The sequence below is a fragment of the Hesperophylax consimilis genome, chromosome 7, assembly GCF_061612785.1.
Source record: "Hesperophylax consimilis isolate HC1 chromosome 7, BYU_Hcon_1.0, whole genome shotgun sequence".
Classification (NCBI taxonomy): domain Eukaryota; kingdom Metazoa; phylum Arthropoda; class Insecta; order Trichoptera; family Limnephilidae; genus Hesperophylax; species Hesperophylax consimilis.
Genome location: NC_142842.1, coordinates 6,056,242 through 6,080,348, shown reverse-complemented (window position 1 = coordinate 6,080,348; position 24,107 = coordinate 6,056,242). Strand labels below are relative to the sequence as shown.

Sequence of the window (24,107 nt, the reverse complement as noted above, 5' to 3'; positions counted from 1 at the left end):
CTTCCTCAGAATACCAATTGTCTTCCTTGAAACATAGGTTAGTTTTATTGCCCTCAAAATACCAATTGTCCTCCTTGAAACATAGGTTAGTTTTATTGCCCTCAAAATACCAATTGTCCTCCTTGAAACATAGGTTAGTTTTATTGCCCTCAAAATACCAATTTTCCTCCTTGAAACATAGGTTAGTTTTATTGCCCTCAAAATATCAATTGTCCTCCTTGAAACATAGGTTAGTTTTATTGCCCTCAAAATACCAATTTTCCTCCTTGAAACATAGGTTAGTTTTATTGCCCTCAAAATACCAATTGTCCTCCTTGAAACATAGGTTAGTTTTATTGCCCTCAAAACACAAATTGTCCTCCTTAAAACATAGGTTAGTTTTATTGCCCTCAAAATACCAATTGTCCCCATTGAAACATAGGTTAGTTTTATTGCCCTCAAAATACCAATTTTCCTCCTTGAAACATAGGTTAGTTTTATTGCCCTCTAAATACCAATTGTCCTCCTTGAAACATAGGTTAGTTTTATTGCCCTCAAAATACCAATTGTCCCCCTTGAAACATAGGTTAGTTTTATTGCCCTCAAAATACCAATTGTCCCCATTGAAACATAGGTTAGTTTTATTGCCCTCAAAATACCAATTGTCCTCCTTGAAACATAGGTTAATTTTATTGCCCTCAAAATACCAATTGTCCTCCTTGAAACATAGGTTAGTTTTATTGCCCTCAAAATACCAATTGTCCTCCTTGAAACATAGGTTAGTTTTATTGCCCTCAAAATACCAATTGTCCTCCTTGAAACATAGGTTAGTTTTATTGCCCTCAAAATACCAATTGTCCTCCTTGAAACATAGGTTAGTTTTATCTAACTCAAAATACCAATTGTCCTCCTTGAAACATAGGTTAGTTTTATTGCCCTCAAAATACCAATTGTCCTCCTTGAAACATAGGTTAGTTTTATTGCCCTCAAAATACCAATTGTCCTCCTTGAAACATAGGTTAGTTTTATCTAACTCAAAATACCAATTGTCCTCCTTGAAACATAGGTTAGTTTTATTGCCCTCAAAATACCAATAGTCCTCCTTGAAAAATAGGTTAGTTTTATCTAACTCAATATACCAATTGTCCTCCTTGAAACATAGGTTAGTTTTATTGCCCTCAAAATACCAATTGTCCTCCTTGAAACATAGGTTAGTTTTATTGCCCTCAAAATACCAATAGTCCTCCTTGAAAAATAGGTTAGTTTTATCTAACTCAATATACCAATTGTCCTCCTTGAAACATAGGTTAGTTTTATTGCCCTCAAAATACCAATTGTCCTCCTTGAAACATAGGTTAGTTTTATTGCCCTCAAAATACCAATTTTCCTCCTTGAAACATAGGTTAGTTTTATTGCCCTCAAAATACCAATTTTCCTCCTTGAAACATAGGTTAGTTTTATTGCCCTCTAAATACCAATTGTCCTCCTTGAAACATAGGTTAGTTTTATCTAACTCAAAATACCAATTGTCCTCCTTGAAACATAGGTTAGTTTTATTGCCCTCAAAATACCAATTGTCCTCCTTGAAACCTAGGCTAGTTTTATCTTACTCAAAATACCAATTGTCCTCCTTGAAACCTAGGCTAGTTTTATCTTACTCAAAATACCAATTGTCCTCCTTGAAACCTAGGCTAGTTTTATCTTACTCAAAATACCAATTGTCCTCCTTGAAACCTAGGCTAGTTTTATCTTACTCAAAATACCAATTGTCCTCCTTGAAACCTAGGCTAGTTTTATCTTACTCAAAATACCAATTGTCCTCCTTGAAACCTAGGCTAGTTTTATCTTACTCAAAATACCAATTGTCCTCCTTGAAACCTAGGCTAGTTTTATCTTACTCAAAATACCAATTGTCCTCCTTGAAACCTAGGCTAGTTTTATCTTACTCAAAATACCAATTGTCCTCCTTGAAACCTAGGCTAGTTTTATCTTACTCAAAATACCAATTGTCCTCCTTGAAACCTAGGCTAGTTTTATCTTACTCAAAATACCAATTGTCCTCCTTGAAACCTAGGCTAGTTTTATCTTACTCAAAATACCAATTGTCCTCCTTGAAACCTAGGCTAGTTTTATCTTACTCAAAATACCAATTGTCCTCCTTGAAACCTAGGCTAGTTTTATCTTACTCAAAATACCAATTGTCCTCCTTGAAACCTAGGCTAGTTTTATCTTACTCAAAATACCAATTGTCCTCCTTGAAACCTAGGCTAGTTTTATCTTACTCAAAATACCAATTGTCCTCCTTGAAACCTAGGCTAGTTTTATTTCATTGACGGCCTCCGTGGTCGAGGGGTTAGACTCTCGACTACCAAGCTGGAGGTAGGGGGTTCAAATTATTATTTTATGGTATATTTGTGGCAAGTTACAGAGTGTAAGATACTCTCAGTATCGCCCTGGTGTATGAACACCATTCAGAATTGAAACTTTGCTTGAAATGGCTTTTGTTTGATGACCAGATCTGAATAGCCAGGTACTTTCCCACTTTACTCTTCCCCGTCTCCTTTCCCTCCCCACTACCTTCAGGCTGTTGCGAGTTGGATCTCTCTTTATTTAATTTCATTTAACTTCATTTAATGTGATTCAATTTTATTCATGGTAAATATAAAATGAACTAATAAATAGGTTTTCACTTTAGGCCCATATGTAAATACGAATGTTAGCGGGAGCGCGCTAATATTAAAAATCGATAATAATTAAACGAAAATGGTGATAACGTTTAATAAAACACGACTCGTTGCAAACAGAGCAAAAATCCCCCGACAAACGCTTTAGTTGCATTTAAAGATGCACTACGAATTTTTTCATGTCTATAACAAATCGTGTTTTTAATAATTTTCGGAGCTAACTTTGCCATTTTTACATTAGATACAGCTTAGAAATTTTCTTAAAACTAACTTTTCAGCCTAACAAATGTATTGATATTATCTTAAAAATAACATATATTTTTTTAGATCTTAAAAACTTAAAGATTTAACCAGAAACTTGTTAGAAATTGGGTATGCGGGGCTTAAGTGTCTTAAATTAATGCATACAAAAGTTGTAGGTTTAATCTATGGGGTTGGGATGGTGGGAAAGAAGGAAAGGGAATAGGATAGATCTAATCTGTGTAGTGTGTACAGTAATGTGACACATGCTATTAACTGATTTTTAGGTTTGATGTTGTGATGAGCTAAGTTGAATAATTCACTGTGTGAATTGTTACAAATTTGTGAAGCGCATTTTTCTGAATAGGAATAGCTACCCAAGGAAACTACATAGAAGAGATATATACATTTTTAACCCCTCAAGGCCCTGTAATCAGAAGGTCGAGTATTTCCGCTTTGAAATAAAATCCAAATAAATGGCATAAGTCTGAACGATGTATAATACATCAATGGTCTGAACTATCCGAAAACTAAAAAAGGTTTTTGAAAGGTAATGAAACACTCTTTCAAATTGTATTATTAGAAGTAAACATATATTTTTTTTAATATCAATATTTTCAATGCAAACATAAAAAGTTTTAAAAATAATTCTCCTTACGTTTTTCGTCTAACCACTGCACTAAAATTAATGATAACGAAATAACACACTATTTATTAGCCAAATGTATTATAAACATTATCATCACCTCACTTTTTCGTTTCATATAAAAAAAAATCACAAATTTTCATAAATTTTTCTCAAATTGCGGTCGGAACCTTTGGTTTCATAAAGATGCACATTTTAATTCTTCTGTGGTTAATTTTTATATTTGAATATAAAGCGTGGTGTTTTCTCTTTCTAACACAGTTCAGATCATATTTCTAACCATGACAGTAAGGGAGACATAACGATTTCTGTGAGACTATATGAGCTGTTCCCAAAAGCGAAAAAGTTAGTCTGAGGGATTAATAAATATACGAACACATCGCCTTGTAAGACGATATAATTTACAAATACATCATTTTGCAAGTTATTATGAAAGTAATCAATTTGGAAGCCAAAAAGCTCCCCGGTTTGTTTTCAAGTATCACTAATCAATGGTCTCTCAGCAGCTGTAATTCGCTAGAAAAAAACATTTGGAGCCTTTTTCATTTCAAATATGAACAGGGCAATTATTTAAAATGGACTGCTGTATTTAAAATGGTTTACAACTTGATATCTTTTACGAAATCTCAAAATGTACACATTTCTTTAATTAGATATCCAAAAACTCTGCCTTCCTGGCCAAAACGACAAAACCCATTCTTACCCATTCATACATATTACGATTATAATTCACAGTTATAATCCGATGCACGTATTGAATAACTGATTCTAATAATAACTCAATAAAGAGGCTTTCACCAAGGTCGCTTAGTGCTCAAATGTCACTGGTTTGACTAACAATAATAATCATGTCTGGATCGCTTCTGGCTCAACGAAATTCAATACATCTTCCATAACGTAATCGACAGAATCGATACTGGTCAATAAATACTTTTGTTTGTCATCGCATGTAACCTCATACGGCCGCTATTTGCACTTCAAATTATTATCACTCAAGAGTAAATATTGACCAAAATTGTTGTTTTTGCCGGTGGACAAACTCTATGAAGTGTATATAGGAGTTTTATCATCGATGCTCGTAGTATATAGTTGTATTAGTAACCCGCACAAACAGAACATGATAAACAAGCACAATTATAAAACAGAAAAGAGAACATCTTGAGAAAGCAGCACACGAGAAACAGAACACGATAAGACAAAGACGATCAAACAGAACAGAATATCATTAAAACAGAACACAACGAAACAACGAAACAACGTGATAAAACAGAACATGGTATAATCGAATGCTATATAACAGAGCATGATTCAACAAAATATAATAACACAGAACATAATTAAACAGAACATAATAAAAACAGAACATGATACAATAGATGAATAGATTATGAAAACACAAAATACGATGAAAAAGAATATGATTAAAACAGATTATGATAAAATAGAACACGGTAGCAGAAATCGGGAACGCCCGAGGAAGACATGGCAAGTTAATCAGATACTCGAGTCGGGCCATGTCAAGAGTCAGAATAATAGAGTATGGATGAATGTGAATGAGGCAAGGAGTGTGTGCCAAGACCGAGTCCTCTCTGCCTACCCCTGCGGGAAAACGGCGTGATGGTTAGTTAGTTAGTTAGAAAACAATTAAAAAAATAACATAATATAATAGAACATGATGAAACAGAACGTGATACAACAAAACATGTTGCAACAGGATATCATAAAACATTATATGATATAACAGAAAATTATTAGACAGAACATGATAGAACAGAGCAGTGAAGAAAAGAACCTAACCGAACCTAACCAGTCCTTAACCTAGCCTAACGTCATATCTTTATATATTATGTACATATACATACAGGGTTTTCCAATAAGAGCTGTTATTTTGATATTCAAAGAAACTTTTCTCGTAAAAGAACAATGGTTTCGTTGCTTGTGTGGCACGTAGCGCCGTCTTGTTGAAAGTAAACGTTGTCCAGATCGATACCAACCAATTCCGGCCATAAAAAATCATTAATCATCTCTCGATAGCGATCCATTCACCGTAACTGTTGCTCCAGCCTCATTTTCGAAAAAGTAAGGCCCAATGACTCCGCCGGACCATAAACCGCACCAAACAGTCACACGTTGAGGATAGAGAGGCTTTTCAACAATAACTCTAGGGTTTTCCGAGCCCCAGATGCGACAATTTCGCTTGTAGACGAAGCCACCGAGGTGGAAATGGACCTCATCACTCAAGATGATTTTTCGATGGAATTCTAATAATTGATAATAGTGAATTTTAATAATTTCAATGCGTTGTTGAAGCGTGTATAGTTCCATTTTTATTAATGGCGTAGTTTCTACTTGTCAAATATCAAAAAATGACAGCTTCAAAAGTAACATCTACCGAAATAGCGGGCTATTCAAAATAACACCTCTTATTGGAAGACCCTGTACATTGTTTCTTTTATCGTGTTCTGTTTTATCACGGAACCAGATGCATTGCTACCAACGGCTTCGTCATTTCATGATTAATCCAACACGTTTTACGACTTTGTCCAGTCAAATGGCCGGCAGAATGACCGGCCTTGAGACAGACGAGACCGCGACCGTTTGCTGTGTGCTGTTTGCTGGTAATATTATAAATATACACTAACAGGTGTAAAGGAAAGGCACATTAAATACTTCATACCCGAGTCTGGCACTGAAGTTCCCGGCGTTGACCGGTCTTTACGCTGAACTTTTCGAAATCAGATGTAGACATTCATTTTCCTCCTATTTATTATCATATGTTTCCCTGTAAAGTCTTTCATGTATCATTCGTTAAGAATCAATTCTGCTTTGAGGGGTAGGAAAATAGGATGTTTTTTTTAAACCTCACATAGACAGTGACCTTCCTCTTGTATTGAAGGTCAAGTGTGCAAAATTTCATCAATCTCCAAAAAAAACTGAAGATTTGTATAAAAAACAAACACACTCCCAGACACTCTTCTTTGTATAGAAAGATGACGAATAAGAGTCCCAATTGTCCGGGCCAGTGGGACTATGCATGCCCAATTGAGGTATCTCGTGAAACTGAAGGGAAGGGTGAGGGGAAGGAGATGAGAAAGAGGAAGGTTACAGAAATATAGGTAGGCTATTAAACATGGCTAAATCCAATTCGATTCCAAATGGTCGTGTTTCACTTGGGCAATACTGATAGCATCCACTACTTATATATAATAGTACTATTATTTACATCAATTATAAGAATAGAATAGTATACCTAGTGAGCTATCGAAAATAAATATGAAATAACAATACTGATAAAGTAAATGCAAAACAATATTAGTAAATGTACTTATAATCAATATAAAAAAATGAAATACTTTTTTCGAAATTCTGATGTGTTAAGGTAGATTTTAGGTAAAAAAGATGAATTGTTTGTATGGGAAAATAAATATTCTTCAATATTTAAAATAAACATGAAAAACAACCCTTTATCCCCGGACACCCTGTATAATATATTATTTTACATCGATATCGCAGTGATTTAGAGTTAGGTCAACTGCAGACCGTTATCCTACTTTAGTAAACTTGACTTTTCTGGATAGATTTTTACAGCACTCGGTTTATGTCGATTCTTTACCGACCCATGGACGACGGCCTAACATGGGTAATTTATTAATCAATATTGTTTTACTATTTGAATGTATGATCAGCCTGGAAAGTGACACCTGTTCTGCCCACAACAACGAATTCAAACACACATTTGCGTAAAAAATTCTGTAATGAGATTGCATTGATACGAATAGTATGCCTTTAAAACAATATTAATATTAGCATTGTGCAGAAAGCATACAGCATTATTGCGCACAGAATTCGGCAAACAAAACTAGTAACCAGTTGAGCAAACATTCTCACACGTGCCTGGAGTAATTAATTCATAATTAGGGAGTGATTATTCGCAGCAGTTGGCAAACGTAGAATGAAGCATATATTTTTATAGGTGATGTAACCCATCCTTAATACTATTTTCTAGTATCAGATCTGAATCCAGGATGCAATATCTAATACAATGCACCCGGGCGCTATTTCTGACGGATGCCCAAAACTTCTTAAGACGGGATAATACCCTAAAATAATGTCGGAAACGTAAGGCGATGCCATACGTAGTAATGCAAAATCATGTGTTTTTGGTTTGAAAATTTGGTCGCTTAAAAATGTTTCAGATGCTTTAATTAAATACTGCGAGTAGAATACATCTCTTGGCCTTTGAAATAATCGAGTATTTTTTAGATAAGTCTTTTTATAAGCCCAGAAAAAAATAATGTAAAGGCCTATGAAAACTGCTTTAAAGTTCAAAATCTCATATACCCATTTTCGGTTATGATTTTACTGTATAATGTGGCAAATTAAGTTATTTATAAAATAATCGAAAAAAAAAATTATGCCTGAACATCCACAAAATAAAATAAAAGGCACTTTTTGGCCATGTTTTTTTCATACATAAATCAGAACAGGCGGATGGTGTTAAGCGGGAATTTAAACCTTATCGCCATCTACGTAAGTAAGGGCTGTTATTGATAGCGGCTCAATTTAAAATATTACACGACTTAGTGCATCGCCTTAACGAAGTAAGTGAAGAAGCCGTGCACAAGAATATGCGACACGCGACCATGGAGTATTGAACAGGCCTACGGTTGAATTTGCCCTAGCAAATCTCTAAAATAAAATGGTAATCTTAACGACATAAGTGAAGAAGTCGTGTCAAAAAATATTCGGCGCGCGGCCAGGCGTAATGGACGGACCTACAGTCGAATTTGCTCTAACAGACCCAGAAAATTGATATTTCCGTGGGTTTTTTTTATTATTTCTGATGAACGTATTACTCTCAGATTTTTTCTAGAAAAACACCTCGGAAGTTACTAATTCATCGTATAGATAAATGAAATCTCATAGTTAAAAAGCGTTTTACAAAATGTTCAAATCGTTTTACATAAAACATTTTAGTGATAAGGTACTGTTTTTATTAATCTTAAATATAAATAACTTACAACCGTAGATATCGGTCTAAAATATATATTATCCTTGCGAATTCGTTGCAAATTTTTTTTTATTTTTTTTTATTACAAGATAATACATTACAAAATGATAACAAAGTAATAATGTATTATTCCCAATGAGTTTATAAAACTCATTTTTTTCTGGTGATAAATTTAATTAAAATGTTATTAGAACTATAACTCGTTATTAGAGTCTTGTGTCGCCTTTTAGCATTTTCTCTTATCCGCTCCCGAATACCTTTCGGCTTATACAGGGTTTTCCAATAAGAGGTGTTATTTTGAATAGCCCGCTATTTCGGTAGATGTTACTTTTGAAGCTGTCATTTTTTTACATTTGACAAGTAGAAACTACGCCATTAATAAAAATGGAACGATACACGCTTCAACAACGCATTGAAATTATAAAAAATCACTTGAGTGAATCAAATGCAAATCATCTTGAGTGATGAGGCCCATTTCCACCTCGGTGGCTTAGTCAACAAGCAAAATTGTCGCATCTGGGGCTCGGAAAACTCAAGAGTTATTGTTGAAAATCCTCTCTATCCTCAACGTGTGACTGTTTGGTGCGGTTTATGGTCCGGCGGAGTCATTGGACCTTACTTTTTTGAAAATGAGGCTGGAGCAACAATTACGGTGAATGGATTGCGCTATCGAATGATTAATGATTTTTTATGGCCGGAATTGGATGGTATTGATCTGGACAACGTTTACTTTCAACAAGACGACGCTACGTGCCACACAAGCAACGAAACCATTGATCTTTTACGATTGATTATCAAAATAACACCTCTTATTGGAAAACCCTGTACTTTTGAGAACCACGATCTTGCTTTCATCGTCTGAAATAATTACTTGGAATTATTCTTGTTTTATAATAAAATACCACGATTCGTACACGTCTTTGATTAGCTGATCTAGTAAATTTTGTCCTTCAAATTGTCTGTTTTCGACTTCGAACAGAGTTATTACAGTTTTTGTTGTATAATGTGGCAAATGTAGTACCTACTTTTTTTTACAATTTTCTCTGAAAAATAATCAAAAATTGATCCTGAGCTTACTACCTCAATCTGAACCTTAAACCGACCTGCAGTATATCCGTAAATACCAGACGCGTTATCCATTCAAGATATTTTGGCAGTGCTTTGGATGCTTGTTTTGATATAAATAGTGGGTGTCTAAATGTCTCTTCATTGATTTCTTCTAAATTAGTTTTTTTTCTAGCTTAGTTTGTCGATTGACCTGCTAAACGAACTACGTTTTTTAGTATCTAATGGTACGAGTACATTTGCCAACCGAAGCGCAAGCCGAACCACTAATCATGAGAATGGAACTTAGCAACCGTAAGCGGCGTTTCTGTATTCATAATATTGTTAAGTACCTGCGGTCAATCGACGAAAATAGGCCTTTGATCTTCAAAACAATACTCCTTGAGAGAGGTAAATGGCTGACAAATCGTCATGAGACGTCGGGCATTTACGGAGCGCCCGAGCGCTGCCAAAATATCCGGAATGGATAATGCGTCTGGTATATACGAGTATGCGACCATTTGATCGTTAGCACATTTGATCGTAAGTACATTTTATCATATTTTTGCTTTAAATTATTTAAATAAGAATTTGTTTAGTTTTTGCCTGCGATCATTTTGCTTACGATCATTTGAGAGTTAAGATAATTAATCTTAAGATTTAAGATTAAATTATCTTAAATCTGATTTTCGGCGGCATGTATTTTTTTCTCAGATTTTTTTCTATGTATATAGGTATACGTTTCAGGCTAATAATTATTGCTTAAAAATAATATTTTTCCTTTGTGCTATGCATAAAAACCTCGTCTCTTAAACATTAGTTTGTCACTAAAAATAATAAGATCATTTGATTACGATCATTTTGTAAACGATCATTTTGTTTACGATTATTTTGTATACCATCATTTGATTACGATTATTTTGTATACCACATAGACATATGAATATTATGTCTGTGGTATACCATCATTTGATTACTTTTGTTTTGTATACCATCATTATCAACATTAGCTTATCATTAGAAATAATAAGATCATTTGATTACAATCATTTTGTAAACGATCATTTTGTTTACGATCATTTTGTAAACCATCATTTTGTATGCGATTATATATTATATATTACGATCTTTTTGTATGCGATCATTTGACTACAATCATTTTGTTTACCATCAGTTTGTATACGATCATTTTGTTTTCGATCTTTTTGTATACGATCATTTTGTTCAGGATCATTTTACCTATAACCGACCTGCACAACGAATATGTGATCGATTACTCCTGAATTCTGAAGCTCTTCTTGAGAATTCTGGCCTACCAAAAATTTCTCCAGTTTCGGTTATTTTAGTGTATTTAGATCAGTTTCTTAATAATTATCTTGGACACTTGAATATTGCTCCATTCCAGACTTTATTATTATGCAAAATGGTCAAATTAAAGGCTGCACGACTGACTGTTGATTGTTGACTGTCGACTGTTGACTGTCTAAGACCTTAGGGCAGTCTGCGGTAAGCGGCGGGCCCAGTAACTTTACTGTGTCACGACTTGGTTGTTAATTCAATGGTAAATGCATCTTAAGCACGACCCGCCAGGTGCGTCGACCCATCTCCGTAAGCGAGTGCCACTTAATCTCACTTGTTAGATATATATAGGTACTACCTGGTTGTTAAATATCTTTTACTGGTTGCGTTGACCTCTGCCGAGTAGACGCAATCCGTCAACTGATATAACCTGTCAATGGCTGTCAGATAAATAATACTAGGTACTACTTGCCTGTAAAATATATTTCAATGGTTGTTGGAAGTGATACATTTATAGTTCTAAAATTGAAGACGACTCTATCAATGTTACAAATATTCAAATATAACTCATTACAATCACAACTAAATGCATCATTACGGCATAAATATAATATCAAAACTCGTTTATTTTGTACACAACAAATGCAGAATAATTATGTTTACAAATTGATAAAGTATTAATAGTCTTCCCGAAGAAGTAAAATAAAATAACAGATTTATAACATCTATTTTCAATGTTTGCCCTAGTTGCACCATCTCTTGGGCCGGCTAGTAGCCAATTTCAAAGATATTATATTTTGTCAACAGCTTCAAGTTGTTATGTCGAACTGCTCTAGCTGTCAAAGGCTTCAAGCAGTCGATATCGATAACCGCCAGCTTCAAACAATGACTGCATAGTTCTTAAAAAAAAACAGCACGGCTCTCCGTGTACCTACATATTTCGAATATCTACAGCTTGTTGCAGTCCGAGTATTCCCTGTCTTTTTCATCAACATAACAGTGCCAAAACAGAACATAATAAAAAATATGTTAGGTTAGGTTTCAGTTTCAGTGACAGAACATGTTAAAAATAGGTTAGGTTAGGTTTGATTTGGGTTGGGTTGGGTTGCTTCCAGTGGCGGCTCGTCATTTTTGAGTGTGATAGGGTGCTAAGTTTGACAAATTCGACATTATTGGTGTTGTTTAGTTAGATTTTTTTCTTCGAAAATTCTATTTTTTGTATGAAGATTTTAAGGAAATTTCAGTTTGGCACGGATTTCCTGAAAATCTTCATCCAAAAAACCGAACTTTCGAAAAAAAATACCAATTATTTTCAGATACAACAACATCAATAATGCCATTTTTGCAATATTAGCAGTCTAGTCCACTCAAAAGTAACGAGCCACTACTAGTTGCTTGTCAATTTTACAAATTTCTGATGTGTCATGGAACCGCGCTTATCAATTTTTAAATGTACTTCTACTAAATATAGTCAACTGAGCAGTTAACACAATATTACCTTTTGCTTGTCACTTTAATCTGAGCACCTTGAAAGCCTTCTTCATTCCCCAATGTATTTCTAACTGAACCCTCTTTCAACTGAGCACATAAATAAACCACTGAGCAGTTTGTGCGATTTTACCGTTGCTCGTTATTTACAATGTACTTCAACTAAACCGTCTTTCAACCTAGCAGTTTGCATAATGTTATCCTGGCTTGTCATTTACAATGTACTTCTAACTAAATCGTCTTTCAACTGAGCAGTTTGCACAATGTCCGCAGGCTGCTGTCACGTGAGCGTCCCGCCCCGGCCGCTGGTCGCTTTACCCGGGGTGCGCTCATCCAGCTGGACGGTGGGCAGCTGCGTCGCGTCGAGGACATGCGCACCGAGGACTTTGTGTTGTCGGCAGAGCGCAGTGCCGAGCTCCGGCTGGCTGACAGCACGGTCGTGCGCCTGCTGAGGAGGCCAGATACCGACACCGTTACGCTGACCCTCAGCTACAACAGGAACAGGGCGCAGGTTGGTATTTTTGCTGCTGTTTTAATGCACAAACTCTCTCTTCGCTAAAGTTACGAAACACGCTTTGGGTTCTCAACCACCAGCTATAAAAAAAATGTTCACGGTGTGTAAAGTGCATCACACATCACACCTCTGGGGAGAATTATTATTGGTTCCATGACAAAACAGAACAGTGAAAAAACAGAATGGAATTCTCTTTTATCCGTCTACCTTGAGAATTTGCCATTTACACTAACTTAAAAAACAACTAGACTTCCGTGAGCGAGCGGTAAGATGCTTAAATTTAGATACAGAACAGAGGTCAAGGGTTCAATACCAGAATATATTGCTATAATAATAGGTTCGGTTTGTTTTGCTTGTTATTTTTCTTCGCTTTTCTTCAATATTCTGTTTTGTTAACTTACCATTGTTTGTATCACCTTCAGGACTTGTCTTTTCCTGTGACCACTTCTAAAATGAAATTTAAAATTTTCCAGGTGGACATGGAATCTCCAGTGGAGCACCCATTCTTCGTGTACGGCCAGGGCTGGGCCTCGTGCTCCCCAGAACGCACCATGCATTGCTACGGCCTGCACGTGAACCGCCTGCAGGTGGGCGACGTGTGCGTGTCACTCATGCCGCGCGAGGTGCCCCTCCCGCCACCCCCCGCTCCCCTGCCCCACCCGCACACCGTGGTTACCACAGCCACCACCACCGCCATGACGGTACGCCCCGCTGAGGCGCCCCAGCGGTACCCTGAGAACCTCAGCCTCAGAGAGGATAGGAAGCGGAGATCGTCCGCCCCCGACATCTGCCCGGAAGATAACAACAAGTGCCCCAGAACATTGCTGCGTCATTAAGTGGTGGTTTTCTTTAATTTTTTTGAGGTTAATGACTGCAATTGAGAAAATAACAAGTGCCCCAGAACATTGCTGCGTTATTAAGTTACGGTTTTCTTTTATTTTTTGAGGTTAATGCCTGCAATGAAGAGAATAACAAGTGCCCCAGAACATTGCTGCGTCATTAAGTGATGGTTTTCTTTTTGTTTTGAGGTTAGTGTCTGCTATACATGCTCGGTGATACTACCCAAAAGAGTGCCCCAACAGACGAGAGTGCCCGTTTGAGTTCATATATCGATGAGTGCAAGAGTACAATTGAAGTAGTTTCCCCGCATGCGCTTCGTCCCGTTATTTGTACCTGATCAAATCATTACCGTGGGAGGAGTAATACTTTGTTGAGGGTACTGGTAATAGATGAAAATAACCACTACATAAAAGAAAAAGAAAAGTACAACACCAAAGTAAAGAGGTAGTAGGTACTAGAGCTTCTCTTTCTTGTGAAAAGTCTCATGGATTCCGGATAACAGACGAATGCCGCCACTACCCAATTAATTATAATATTAACAACTGTGCAATACGAGAGTGGAGAGTTAAGGCTTGGGCATCGTCACATCGGCTCAAAAGTCTCGCTAAATGTCTCGCCAAGAGTTTAAAGCAGGCAGCAGCCGTCGAGTGATCGATCAATGGATTGGTTCGTGGATAGTTTCGCCAGTGACTTAGTTGGGGAGATATTATTCTTGTACTGGAGGTTTAAAGGTGTATCATACTATGGCTGACTTGACTAAATAACTGTGATTTTAAAATTCTTTAGTTACTCTATTAAAGTAGTAGTTGTGTTGAAATTTTGTGAATATAATATACATATTTTTTACACTTCGGCACCATTATTGTGATTTAGAGTGTTGGTGTACAAAATTTATAAAAAAATAAAAAATGAATGTTGTGAAATTTAGGAACGGTCGAATCGCCGTTTTTAATAAATATTTTTATCCCGTTGGCAAAGGCGACGACATATTGAAACTTTACGAAACCGTAGATAAATCAATTATCTGAAAAAGATTAATAATTTGAATGTATACAATCTGTTACTTACTTGCTTAAGGAATGTTGTTTTAGAATGGAAATTTATATTGAAAAAGAATTTAGGGCTATTAATAAATTGTTGCCGAACTATTCTGTAAATAATCATAGTATTTTTATTATGTCATGCAATTTAAACAATATAAAATTCCAGAAGGTAATTAATTATTTGATTATGTATCTCTAAAATGATCTATTTCACACTGTGGACAATAAGTACATACTTTCTTTAACAAAAGTTATTCATATACCTCTTTATAAGCTGATACGACTTAGAATCAAGCAAGCATAATCATATTTTTCACAACCTGTCATCTGGTTTAATTCAATATCTTTCCACTTATATTTAGAAGCTTTCAAATTTAAAAGTGTTAATAAGTCATAATCAAGTTTACGAATAATTATTATTCAAAACATTTATTAAATTTGCAAAGGTTAATTTGCCTTAAGCATGATCTCTGTCACACCAATGATTTGTATAAATAATTACTCAGGTTCATGGTTTGATATAAACTACAGTTTAAGGGAATGAATGTCTAATCTAGAATGATACCTTTTACAATACAGGGATCACTAATAGTGAAAAGAGCATAAATTTAATATGTAGTTGTCCAGAGTAACATCAACTAATACACTAATCTATTCTCATAAAGCTTTAATAACTTGCCTTAACAAAGAAAATTATGCGTCTTTCGGATTCGATAAAAAAGCTTTTAATTGCCCGTGTTTACCTATAAGTTCGACGTGCCAAACATAATTTTATACCCAAATAGTTTAGCCTGATGCTTTTGAATGAAGAACCTTCGATATAATATCCAGGGGTAATTAATACAACTTGGTAACTCCGAAATCAGTGTTTTTACAACACCTTATTACGTGTTTGTGGGACGCATAAGTGAGTAAATAAATGCATGGTTTTTTTTGTGTATATCAAAAATGCTGAATGAGAGTTACATAGTTGTAGTAATCACTCCGCGTTATTAAAATAAACAATGACATTTAGTTGGCCTCCCTTTTTTTTAAATGACATTGATCATTGAATGCTTGTGTAGAGCACACAGACATTGTAACTTTACTTTTCGAGAGAAATGAAAAGTACCAATCTCCGCTAAAGGTTAAAAAAATATGTCATAAATTACACCTTTTCTTGCTATGTACTAACCTTTTGATTTGAGCAAAAAAAATGATTTTTCAAGGGTTGCATCAGTAAGCATTTGTTTAATATAGATATAATTTCTGTGCTCTTGGCTCTCGAGTTCGGTCTGTATTTGTTGCACTCAGGTCTGGCAAGAGGCTGTAAAAAGTTGCCTGTTCTATAATATCAATGATGAGTTTTTGTTTTATTATAAATATTTTTTCATAGTCCACCTGGTTGTTTTATCATCCAATTGCACTAGCGATGTTTCATACACAAAATACTTGAGTTAGGATCAAGTGAAACCATTTAGGATATGTTTATCCGAGTTTAAGTAAAGATCTCATAAAATGGTATAGTAGCTTGCGAGCTACAGGATATATCATATCTCCGTGTACCTCACTGACTAACATAACTGCTTTTCTAAGATCTCGGGAGGATTCCCCCCACCTTGTGTAGTCATGTCTCCATTCTGCCATTCGTTAGGGATATACATTAAACCCGATATACGATATACACAATACTGTAATCACGTCTCTCACCTGAATTTATTACAATGGGCTCCGAGGTTTGTTACTGCTGTTAACTTTTATCTATAAAAAATAGTAATGTGCAGATAGGCGGGTAAGAACCAAATTTTAAAGATTTATTTAAAATAATTATTTGAAATTATGCAGGTACTTACCTCCTTTCACCCTTTAAATATCAGGAACCCAAATTCGTATGATGTTTTGGGACAAATTTGGTCTCCTAATAATTAAAGGGTTCATTATAAAGTTACCAAAATATTGGTTAAGTTATCAATAGCCGTTTGATTTAACAATGTCATGTCACAGACAAACTCATGTTCGTAGTTTCTATTCACTTTTGCATAATTTATTTTCTAAATTATGTCAATACAGGTTAATAAGAGTGCGAATTATGAATTATTGCAGAACTTTTATAAAGAGAAATTTGAAATCCCTCCACTGACAATACCAATATATAGATACAATCTATTTTGGTGAAATTAACAATGTTTTAATATTCCTCGCGGCCCCAAAATACTCAGTGTAACAAAGAGATGTCATGCAGCCATTTTGTTATATTTCAATATTATAAAATCCGTGGTATTGTTTCAATAAATTGAAATTTAAATATTTAGCAGAAACATGAAAAAAGAGAGAGTGAAGATTTGGATTAGCTAAAAATAAGATAAAATCATTTCCCAGTAACCATCATTATTGTGTTTCCATTATGCGGCTCACTATGATATATTATTATTATTAGTATAATTCATGTGCAAATGTTGTTCAAAGGGAATGAACTCAACTTGAGTGTGACACAATTAGAAGATAAAGGTTGAATGATAGGTACCTAGTACCTACATAAATGAAATTAAGATTTTATCAGAACTGAGTGATTTAACTGTGAGTGAAAGTAATTTTTATATAAGTAATCTGTTTTAACTTCCTTAATGAGTGTGTATTCATTATTTTGTGTTACGAGTAAAACCATATATGAAGATGTCGAGGCCTTTCAGTTTTTCAATGTTTTACATTTTTCGCCGATAATATAATATGTTAAGTGACACTGTCAATAAAATTGTTCAAGAGCCATTTTTCCAACTGATTTAAAGAAATTGAATTTTTTTAATGTTGAAAGGCTGTTGCTTTATCACTTAACAGAAATCAGCAAACAGTGGTATTAATGGTCCACCACACTGGTCTCCAAATTATTATTGAGATATTGGGAAATCTGAGATTCATTCATTCGCAAAAAATAAAAAATGCCGCTAAGCTATTAAGGTCTATTCAGATATAAGCGATATTCGCTGCCGCTGTGGGTAGCGAAAAACATCAAGAGGGATTCCGCCGGGTATTTGCATAAGCCTAGCTAGACTATTTCTGGAACCCCGCCAATTCCACCATACTTCTCGGCTAGGCATACTATCTTTTCGCTTGTTTTACAAAACAGGCGCTATCGCTATCCATTTCAATAATAAGTGCTATTTTCACTAGTCATGCATGATTACTGTGTATGTATTTATTCATGGACAGCACAAATGTGACTGACTAGAAAGGTTAAAGTCAATGTTTCACTACCCATAGCAGAAGCGGAATCTGCCTAAGTTTGAACAGTGAGAATAATGCATAACCACTCGGTTTTCGCTACCCACAGTGGCAACGAATATCGCCTATATGTGAATAAGCCTTTAGCAAAGATATATTTTCCTTTCAATTTCCATGTTTTATTTAACACGATATTTAGTGAATAAATATCTGAAATTAATACACGGATATTAATTAAAAATATAGATTTTTTCCGATCCATAGCTTAGTTATTCAATTGAATCTTAGATTTTTACCACTAGTGTGGTGGGTTGTTAATAATTTACTTATGACTTTTTTCCCAGAGATGTTTCGAAGATATTGTCACTTAACTGATGAAATTACTAACTCAACGACGAAATATAATAACTTAGAAAGGCCCGCTATGTATTCAGATGATATGCTATCAATATCACTTAAGATGAATTCATCGCAAAACATAACAATGTTAAAATAAATGTCTTATAATGTATTCAAGTTATGTGTTAGTTAATCTGAGCATTTACATAGTAATTTTTTTGACATTAAAACTTTTGATATAATGACGTGTACATACGTGTTTGTTAGAATGTTTGTTTAAAAACAATGTATGTATAATGATATTTCTTACCTTTGTATATTGTCACTTGGATTACATAATATTATATGTATTTTGTTTTGGCTGTGATGAGTAGAAGATATAGCGACTTGGAAGTGTTATATATTTAGAAATGATAAATCTTACTTTATTATTGTCGGCTTTGTTCATGTTTTATATTACCTGTTGACAGATAGATATGTATTCAGAGAATCAACAGCTTCCCTATAAATGTGGCAGGTTAGCCCTGTTGAAAATGATTATTTACAATACCTCGTGAGGATCCAGTTGTTGCAACCCTGGTTTAAAGTTTTTATCTGTTTAAACTGTCATGCTCCATTCCTTGCAAATAACTTTTTTTATATGTTCTTAAATTCAACCAAATACAATCAGTTGTATCAATAAATTTTAACCTTATCAAAACATGCCGCATGATGGGATAGATCCAGCATTGTAAAGGTTAAAATCAAGAATACAATATTTTTATACTCAACTTTTACTTGGCAGTTCAACATAAAAAAAATTGTTTTAATGTTTCTCACTATCATTTGGCCACTGGGAATAATGCTTGATAAAACTACTTTGACATTGCTGTAATGTGTTCATTACTAGTATGATGAAAATTGTAGTTTTGAGTAAAAAGCGTTAAAAGTTTTTTTGCGTGTAGCTTCATCTGTGTAAAACCTATGGAAGTAGTATTTACACAGCAGATAAAGAAGAGTTCAACCCCTTAACTACCTGAAAAGCAATGGGAGCAAAAACAGTTTATCTGCGTTAAAGTTATTATTGCATCCAGCTTCTCAATTGTTATTGCCAGAAATGGTATTCATTTGTACATTCTGATTTATAAACTTGGTGCTTCATAAATAGTTTATCATTAATATGTCATGCATATTGTAAAATTCTATGTGTATAAAAACTAATATTACAAAGTTTTATAAAGTAAATTAACAAATTGAACACTCTCAGTACAAACGCAATCCGAAACGTCGGACTTAAAACCTCATATCACATCTTTTGTATTAGAAAAATTTTCCCACAATCTCAATATACAAACACATTGCTTTAAAGTTTCATAATTGAAACTACATATTATGTAGATCTAACGACGTTGCAGCAACTTTGAACTTCAATTGAAATGGACAACTATTGTAACAATTAGATAGACACTTCAAACGAATCCTCTTCAATTCGTGTATACTAAAATTATACGCATTTCTTATGTCGTAAGACTTACGATACATACCGCATGTTGTGAGATATGTATGTATTATAAAAATTGGTGTGCAATCATTGTTCTCAATGATGTAACATGCAATGTATCAATCTGTCAGTATGTATTTTCCATTATGGCCGCATTCACAAGGGAAGTTTAATATTACAAAAGCAGCATGGCATCTTTTTATAGCAATTAAAATGGCTGCGGTGACCAACAATTGCGGCAACAGCTAGAATAGACGGGCTGCTTTTGTACTCCCTTGTTATTGCAGAATAACAAGGGATAATAAATGTATCCTGTTGGTGGTTTTCTTATAAAAGGTGTCTATCTGCTTCTGTTGCAATCAAGAGTCATGCCAATGATGTGATTATTGAATAAGATCGTAGTATGACAGATTATAATGCAGGCCATTAATCGTTTTAAAATTAGATAGAGAGATTTTAAAGACATTCTTTAGCTGTTCTCAAATCAGATAAACAAATAATGTAGATAATGAATAACATTTAGATATCAAATCGCATCTGGTATGTGTCATCTCTGGTCCAAAACTTAGATAGAAAATGATTTAAAACTATTTTTTCTTGACGGGTAGTGTCGTCCACTTGTAAAATATTTGCAAACATTCGGTCCTTCTAATTGTGATAATGATTAATATTATTATTTTTGCAAATAATGCTTAAAGTCAGAGATTGTCAGTACATAGTTGTATGGAAGTATTTGTGAGATGTGCTTTCATTGTTTAGGTATGTGTCATGTTCCATGTTTGACGTCTAAACTCTAATTTCTGTCACTTATTGAAGGAAAAGTTTCAATATAAAACAACTTAATATGCTTTCTTCTGGCATGCAAAACCTCAAAGAAATTTGCTTTCAAAATTTATTTGAGTCTAAATTAGATGTTGATTTGGGTAACTGGATAACTCAACACAGTGACAATTCAACACACTTTAAAAAAATGATATATCATGAAAAGTGAAGTTTTTTCTTCATTTTTAATGACTATATCACTTTTTAAAGGTGTGTTGAATTGTCCCAATTTTACGATAGACAACCACCGATAATAGATCACTGTTTTGATAAGTGTATTTATTTTTATCTAAAAAAAATTAGCATTTCCAGTTTTGCATGCCAACTTAACATATTTTTTTTACTGTACAGATAGAACCATACCTGAAGATATCAGTTGTTGTGTTTTACCTCTCAGTCTTAATGATTAATAAATGATAACTGTTATACAGAGGTGCCGTAAAATCAAAAATAAAACTGCATGTTTTTCCCGACTGTATCGACATGCTGAAAATCTTATTGTACATGCCCTTGACCTAACCGCGTTTCCCTTCTTTTTTTATTGCCCCATTCGGCCAATCCCGAACCTGTTGGGTTAGGTTAGGTTAAGTGGAGCAAGGACAACGCGATTGTACGCACGTCGATACAGCCATGCAAAAACTACATCGATTGTGTTTTACAAATACATAGCAGTGACGGTCCGTGACTTTTTAGTTAGCTAGAGTGGTAAGGTTGTAAAAAAATGTATATTAACTGAAAATTCACAGACCGTCACTGATACAATAGATAATTTATGTTTATTTGAGATTTGTAACTTGAAACAAGAGATCAATGTCTTCAGATATGATTCAATCAGTCCCAATCATAATAATAGAAACAAAGGGGGATATGGCATGGACTGTTGCCGAGCTAAAACCAAACTGCATCAACTACCAAAGCGGCGGAACCATTGAAAGTACTGCGTTTGGTGTGCAGGCAGATAGATATACGAAGGCTGTGCGTAGATGCAATTTGCATTAGAATGGTTTCATACTTATATTGGTTCATGGCTTACTCCGTTGTTTCTATTATCTAATCTATCGATCTAAATATATAAATTCTTGTATAACATAATGATAATGTGTCACAGAACGTATTGTTTTCTAGAGTGGAATGTGGGGATGGTATGACAAAACCCAAATAGGCCAGAACAAGTGCCTTGAGATTGTGACATAATTATCTGAATCTATGTCTTGAGGGTTTACTGGGAACATAGGCAAGAGCTGATAGAGTGTATCTATGTTATAATATATTCTGTATAGTGATATGGTGTAATTGAGGAGTGCCATTGCAAAGGGGTGTTTTCTATAATGATGTAATACGAAAGCCAATAATAAACATAATATGTAAATATTAAACTGAGTTCATTTTTCACTGTGAAGCCCATTCTTTTAATTTTATTATGTTCTTGTATGTTCGAAGTTTGAGTTTTTAGAGCAACAGTTCCTAACCTTGGGGTAACACCCCGCGGAGGTAAAACAGTTGTCTACTTTACCCATCTCCTTCCTCTCCCTGCTACCTTCACTTCAATAACAACATACCTTACAGTCTCACTTGCTCCAGATGGTTAGGAGCAGTTGGGACTCTTGCGCGGTATTCGCATTAAAACAAATTACCCAATAAAGGTGCCGCAGTCCACTGGTCTACAGGTAGTTGAATTTTTGGTTATAAGGCTGCCTCTACACTCGTAAGTAAAATTTACGACATACGTAAGTTTTTGATAAGTTACTCACAGGAGCATTTACAAATTATGCATCCGACCTATGGTAATTAACCGCTTCTGTGCCAAGAGCGAGTTTACTCGCATTCTTGGCCGTGCCCAGCAGGCCAGCCATAGAAAAATAGCGAGTTTACTCGCTCTTCTTTGAGCCCTCTGTATCATACATATGTCCCGTTTTTTTTTAAATATATTTATCTAAGTGAAGGGAAGCAAAAACGTCGAATATTGAATAAATTTGGTAAGTCATTTAAATATCCTTTCAAGGTGTAATGTTTTTAATTTATAAAAATAATATTTAAAAATGATTTATTTTGATTAAAAATTCACGGCCTGCTGTGCACATCTACACTTCTACCTACTGGCATTTAAAAAGTTAATGTTAATGGAAGTTGTTCGGAAGTTTAACTTACGTAAGTGCTCACAGCGACCGCTACAATCGTAATTTTATTTGTGGTAAGAAGATGGCTTCTTGTCAACAACGATTTGCTGCTGTCAAATTTACGCAATTTTGTCAATAAATACGAAAATTCCCAAATAATAGAGAAGTTGGCTTGAGAGAAACAATTCTCCACGCGCTTTTGTTCCGTTAACAGCGGATTTGAATGGAGTTCTTTAATTTTATCGGAATGACAGCAACCGACTTCAAACTCAAATACGTCATGTTGTAAACAGAAACATTGAGATTAGAAAGGATTGGACCGATAATTAAAAAGGATGCTCATTTTCAGAAAAAAAAATCTATCTCTTCAGTTTTTGGAATCGGAAAATTTTCTTTCCGTTTATGTTCGTTTTCAAAGGTACCAAGTGCTTAGTCAGTGGCGGATCCAGGGGGGGGGTCACGGTGGTCATGACCCCCCCCCTGGGCCCCAGCCCAGGGGGGGTCATGACTACCTAGGTCCTGGGCCCATCCAGGACCAAGGTGGACCACTAATTAAAATTGTTAAACATAATGTTTTTATATATTTTTTGTCACAATATAATTTTTATTTAAGTACTTTCAATATTTAATTAATTTAATATAATACTTTGTTTGACGGCAAACGCATTATTCGGGAACGAACGCATCGAAAATTCGAATGTTACCGCGTCACCGCGCACCGCCACCGGCGCGCGCTTCGGCCGCCACCTTTCATATTATTATGACACATTTCGTGTAACCACGTGTGACGCTTACGCGCGCTTTGTTTCGACTAACGTCTAGCGTCTAGCAAAACCTAACCTCAATCGGAACGACTAAACTTTATTAATAAAGTGTTTACTTTTATTTGTTTACTAAGTTAAAAAAAATAAGTTCCAATATAAGTAATAGTGTTCTTAAAAATTGTTGCTGCAAATTCAATTCATTACAAGAAATGGTAAGTAATCTAATCAGTTTCTTCATTATGCCAGTGTATGTGTGTTTAAACTCAAATTTTATTTGTTAATGTTCTAAGGCTGGGGTTAGACTCGTAAGTTTTTTTCCTGTAAATCGCTCTTGAAGGCGAGTTTGGCCAAATTCCCAATGTAAACGACACCAAAAGTCACTTAACGTAATTTTAGTAAGTTACAGAACTTATTCTTTCGGAAGTTTTTTGACAAGTCTGGACAGGTCTAACGCGCCCGCGCGAATTACCAGCCTTCCTATACTTCCTAAAGCAATTCTTAAGGCGAGACACAACCTCGTTCATCGAGGTTTTGCCCAAGGCTAACATTTTAATTTATTTCGGCGAAATTATAATTGAATTTTAAAAAAAGAAAATTAT

The 24,107-nt window shown here is 34.9% G+C and overlaps 1 protein-coding gene across 2 annotated transcripts in view; it reads left to right on the top strand.

Annotated features, from left to right (window-relative positions):
• LOC149422212 (uncharacterized) overlaps positions 1-22,392 on the top strand; it is a 103,456-nt gene extending 81,064 nt beyond the window's left edge. Inside the window, exons 3-4 of one of the 2 annotated variants that reach the window (XM_089633158.1) lie at positions 12,665-12,902; positions 13,379-22,392. In XM_089633158.1, coding sequence (XP_089489284.1) covers positions 12,665-12,902; positions 13,379-13,741 — 601 coding nt within the window. In that variant the 3' untranslated portion in view covers positions 13,742-22,392. Of the gene's footprint in view, positions 1-12,646; positions 12,903-13,378 lie in introns of both variants that reach the window. The other variant, XM_089633157.1, reaches the window with a different exon arrangement.
• Positions 22,393-24,107: the final 1,715 nt, after the last annotated feature.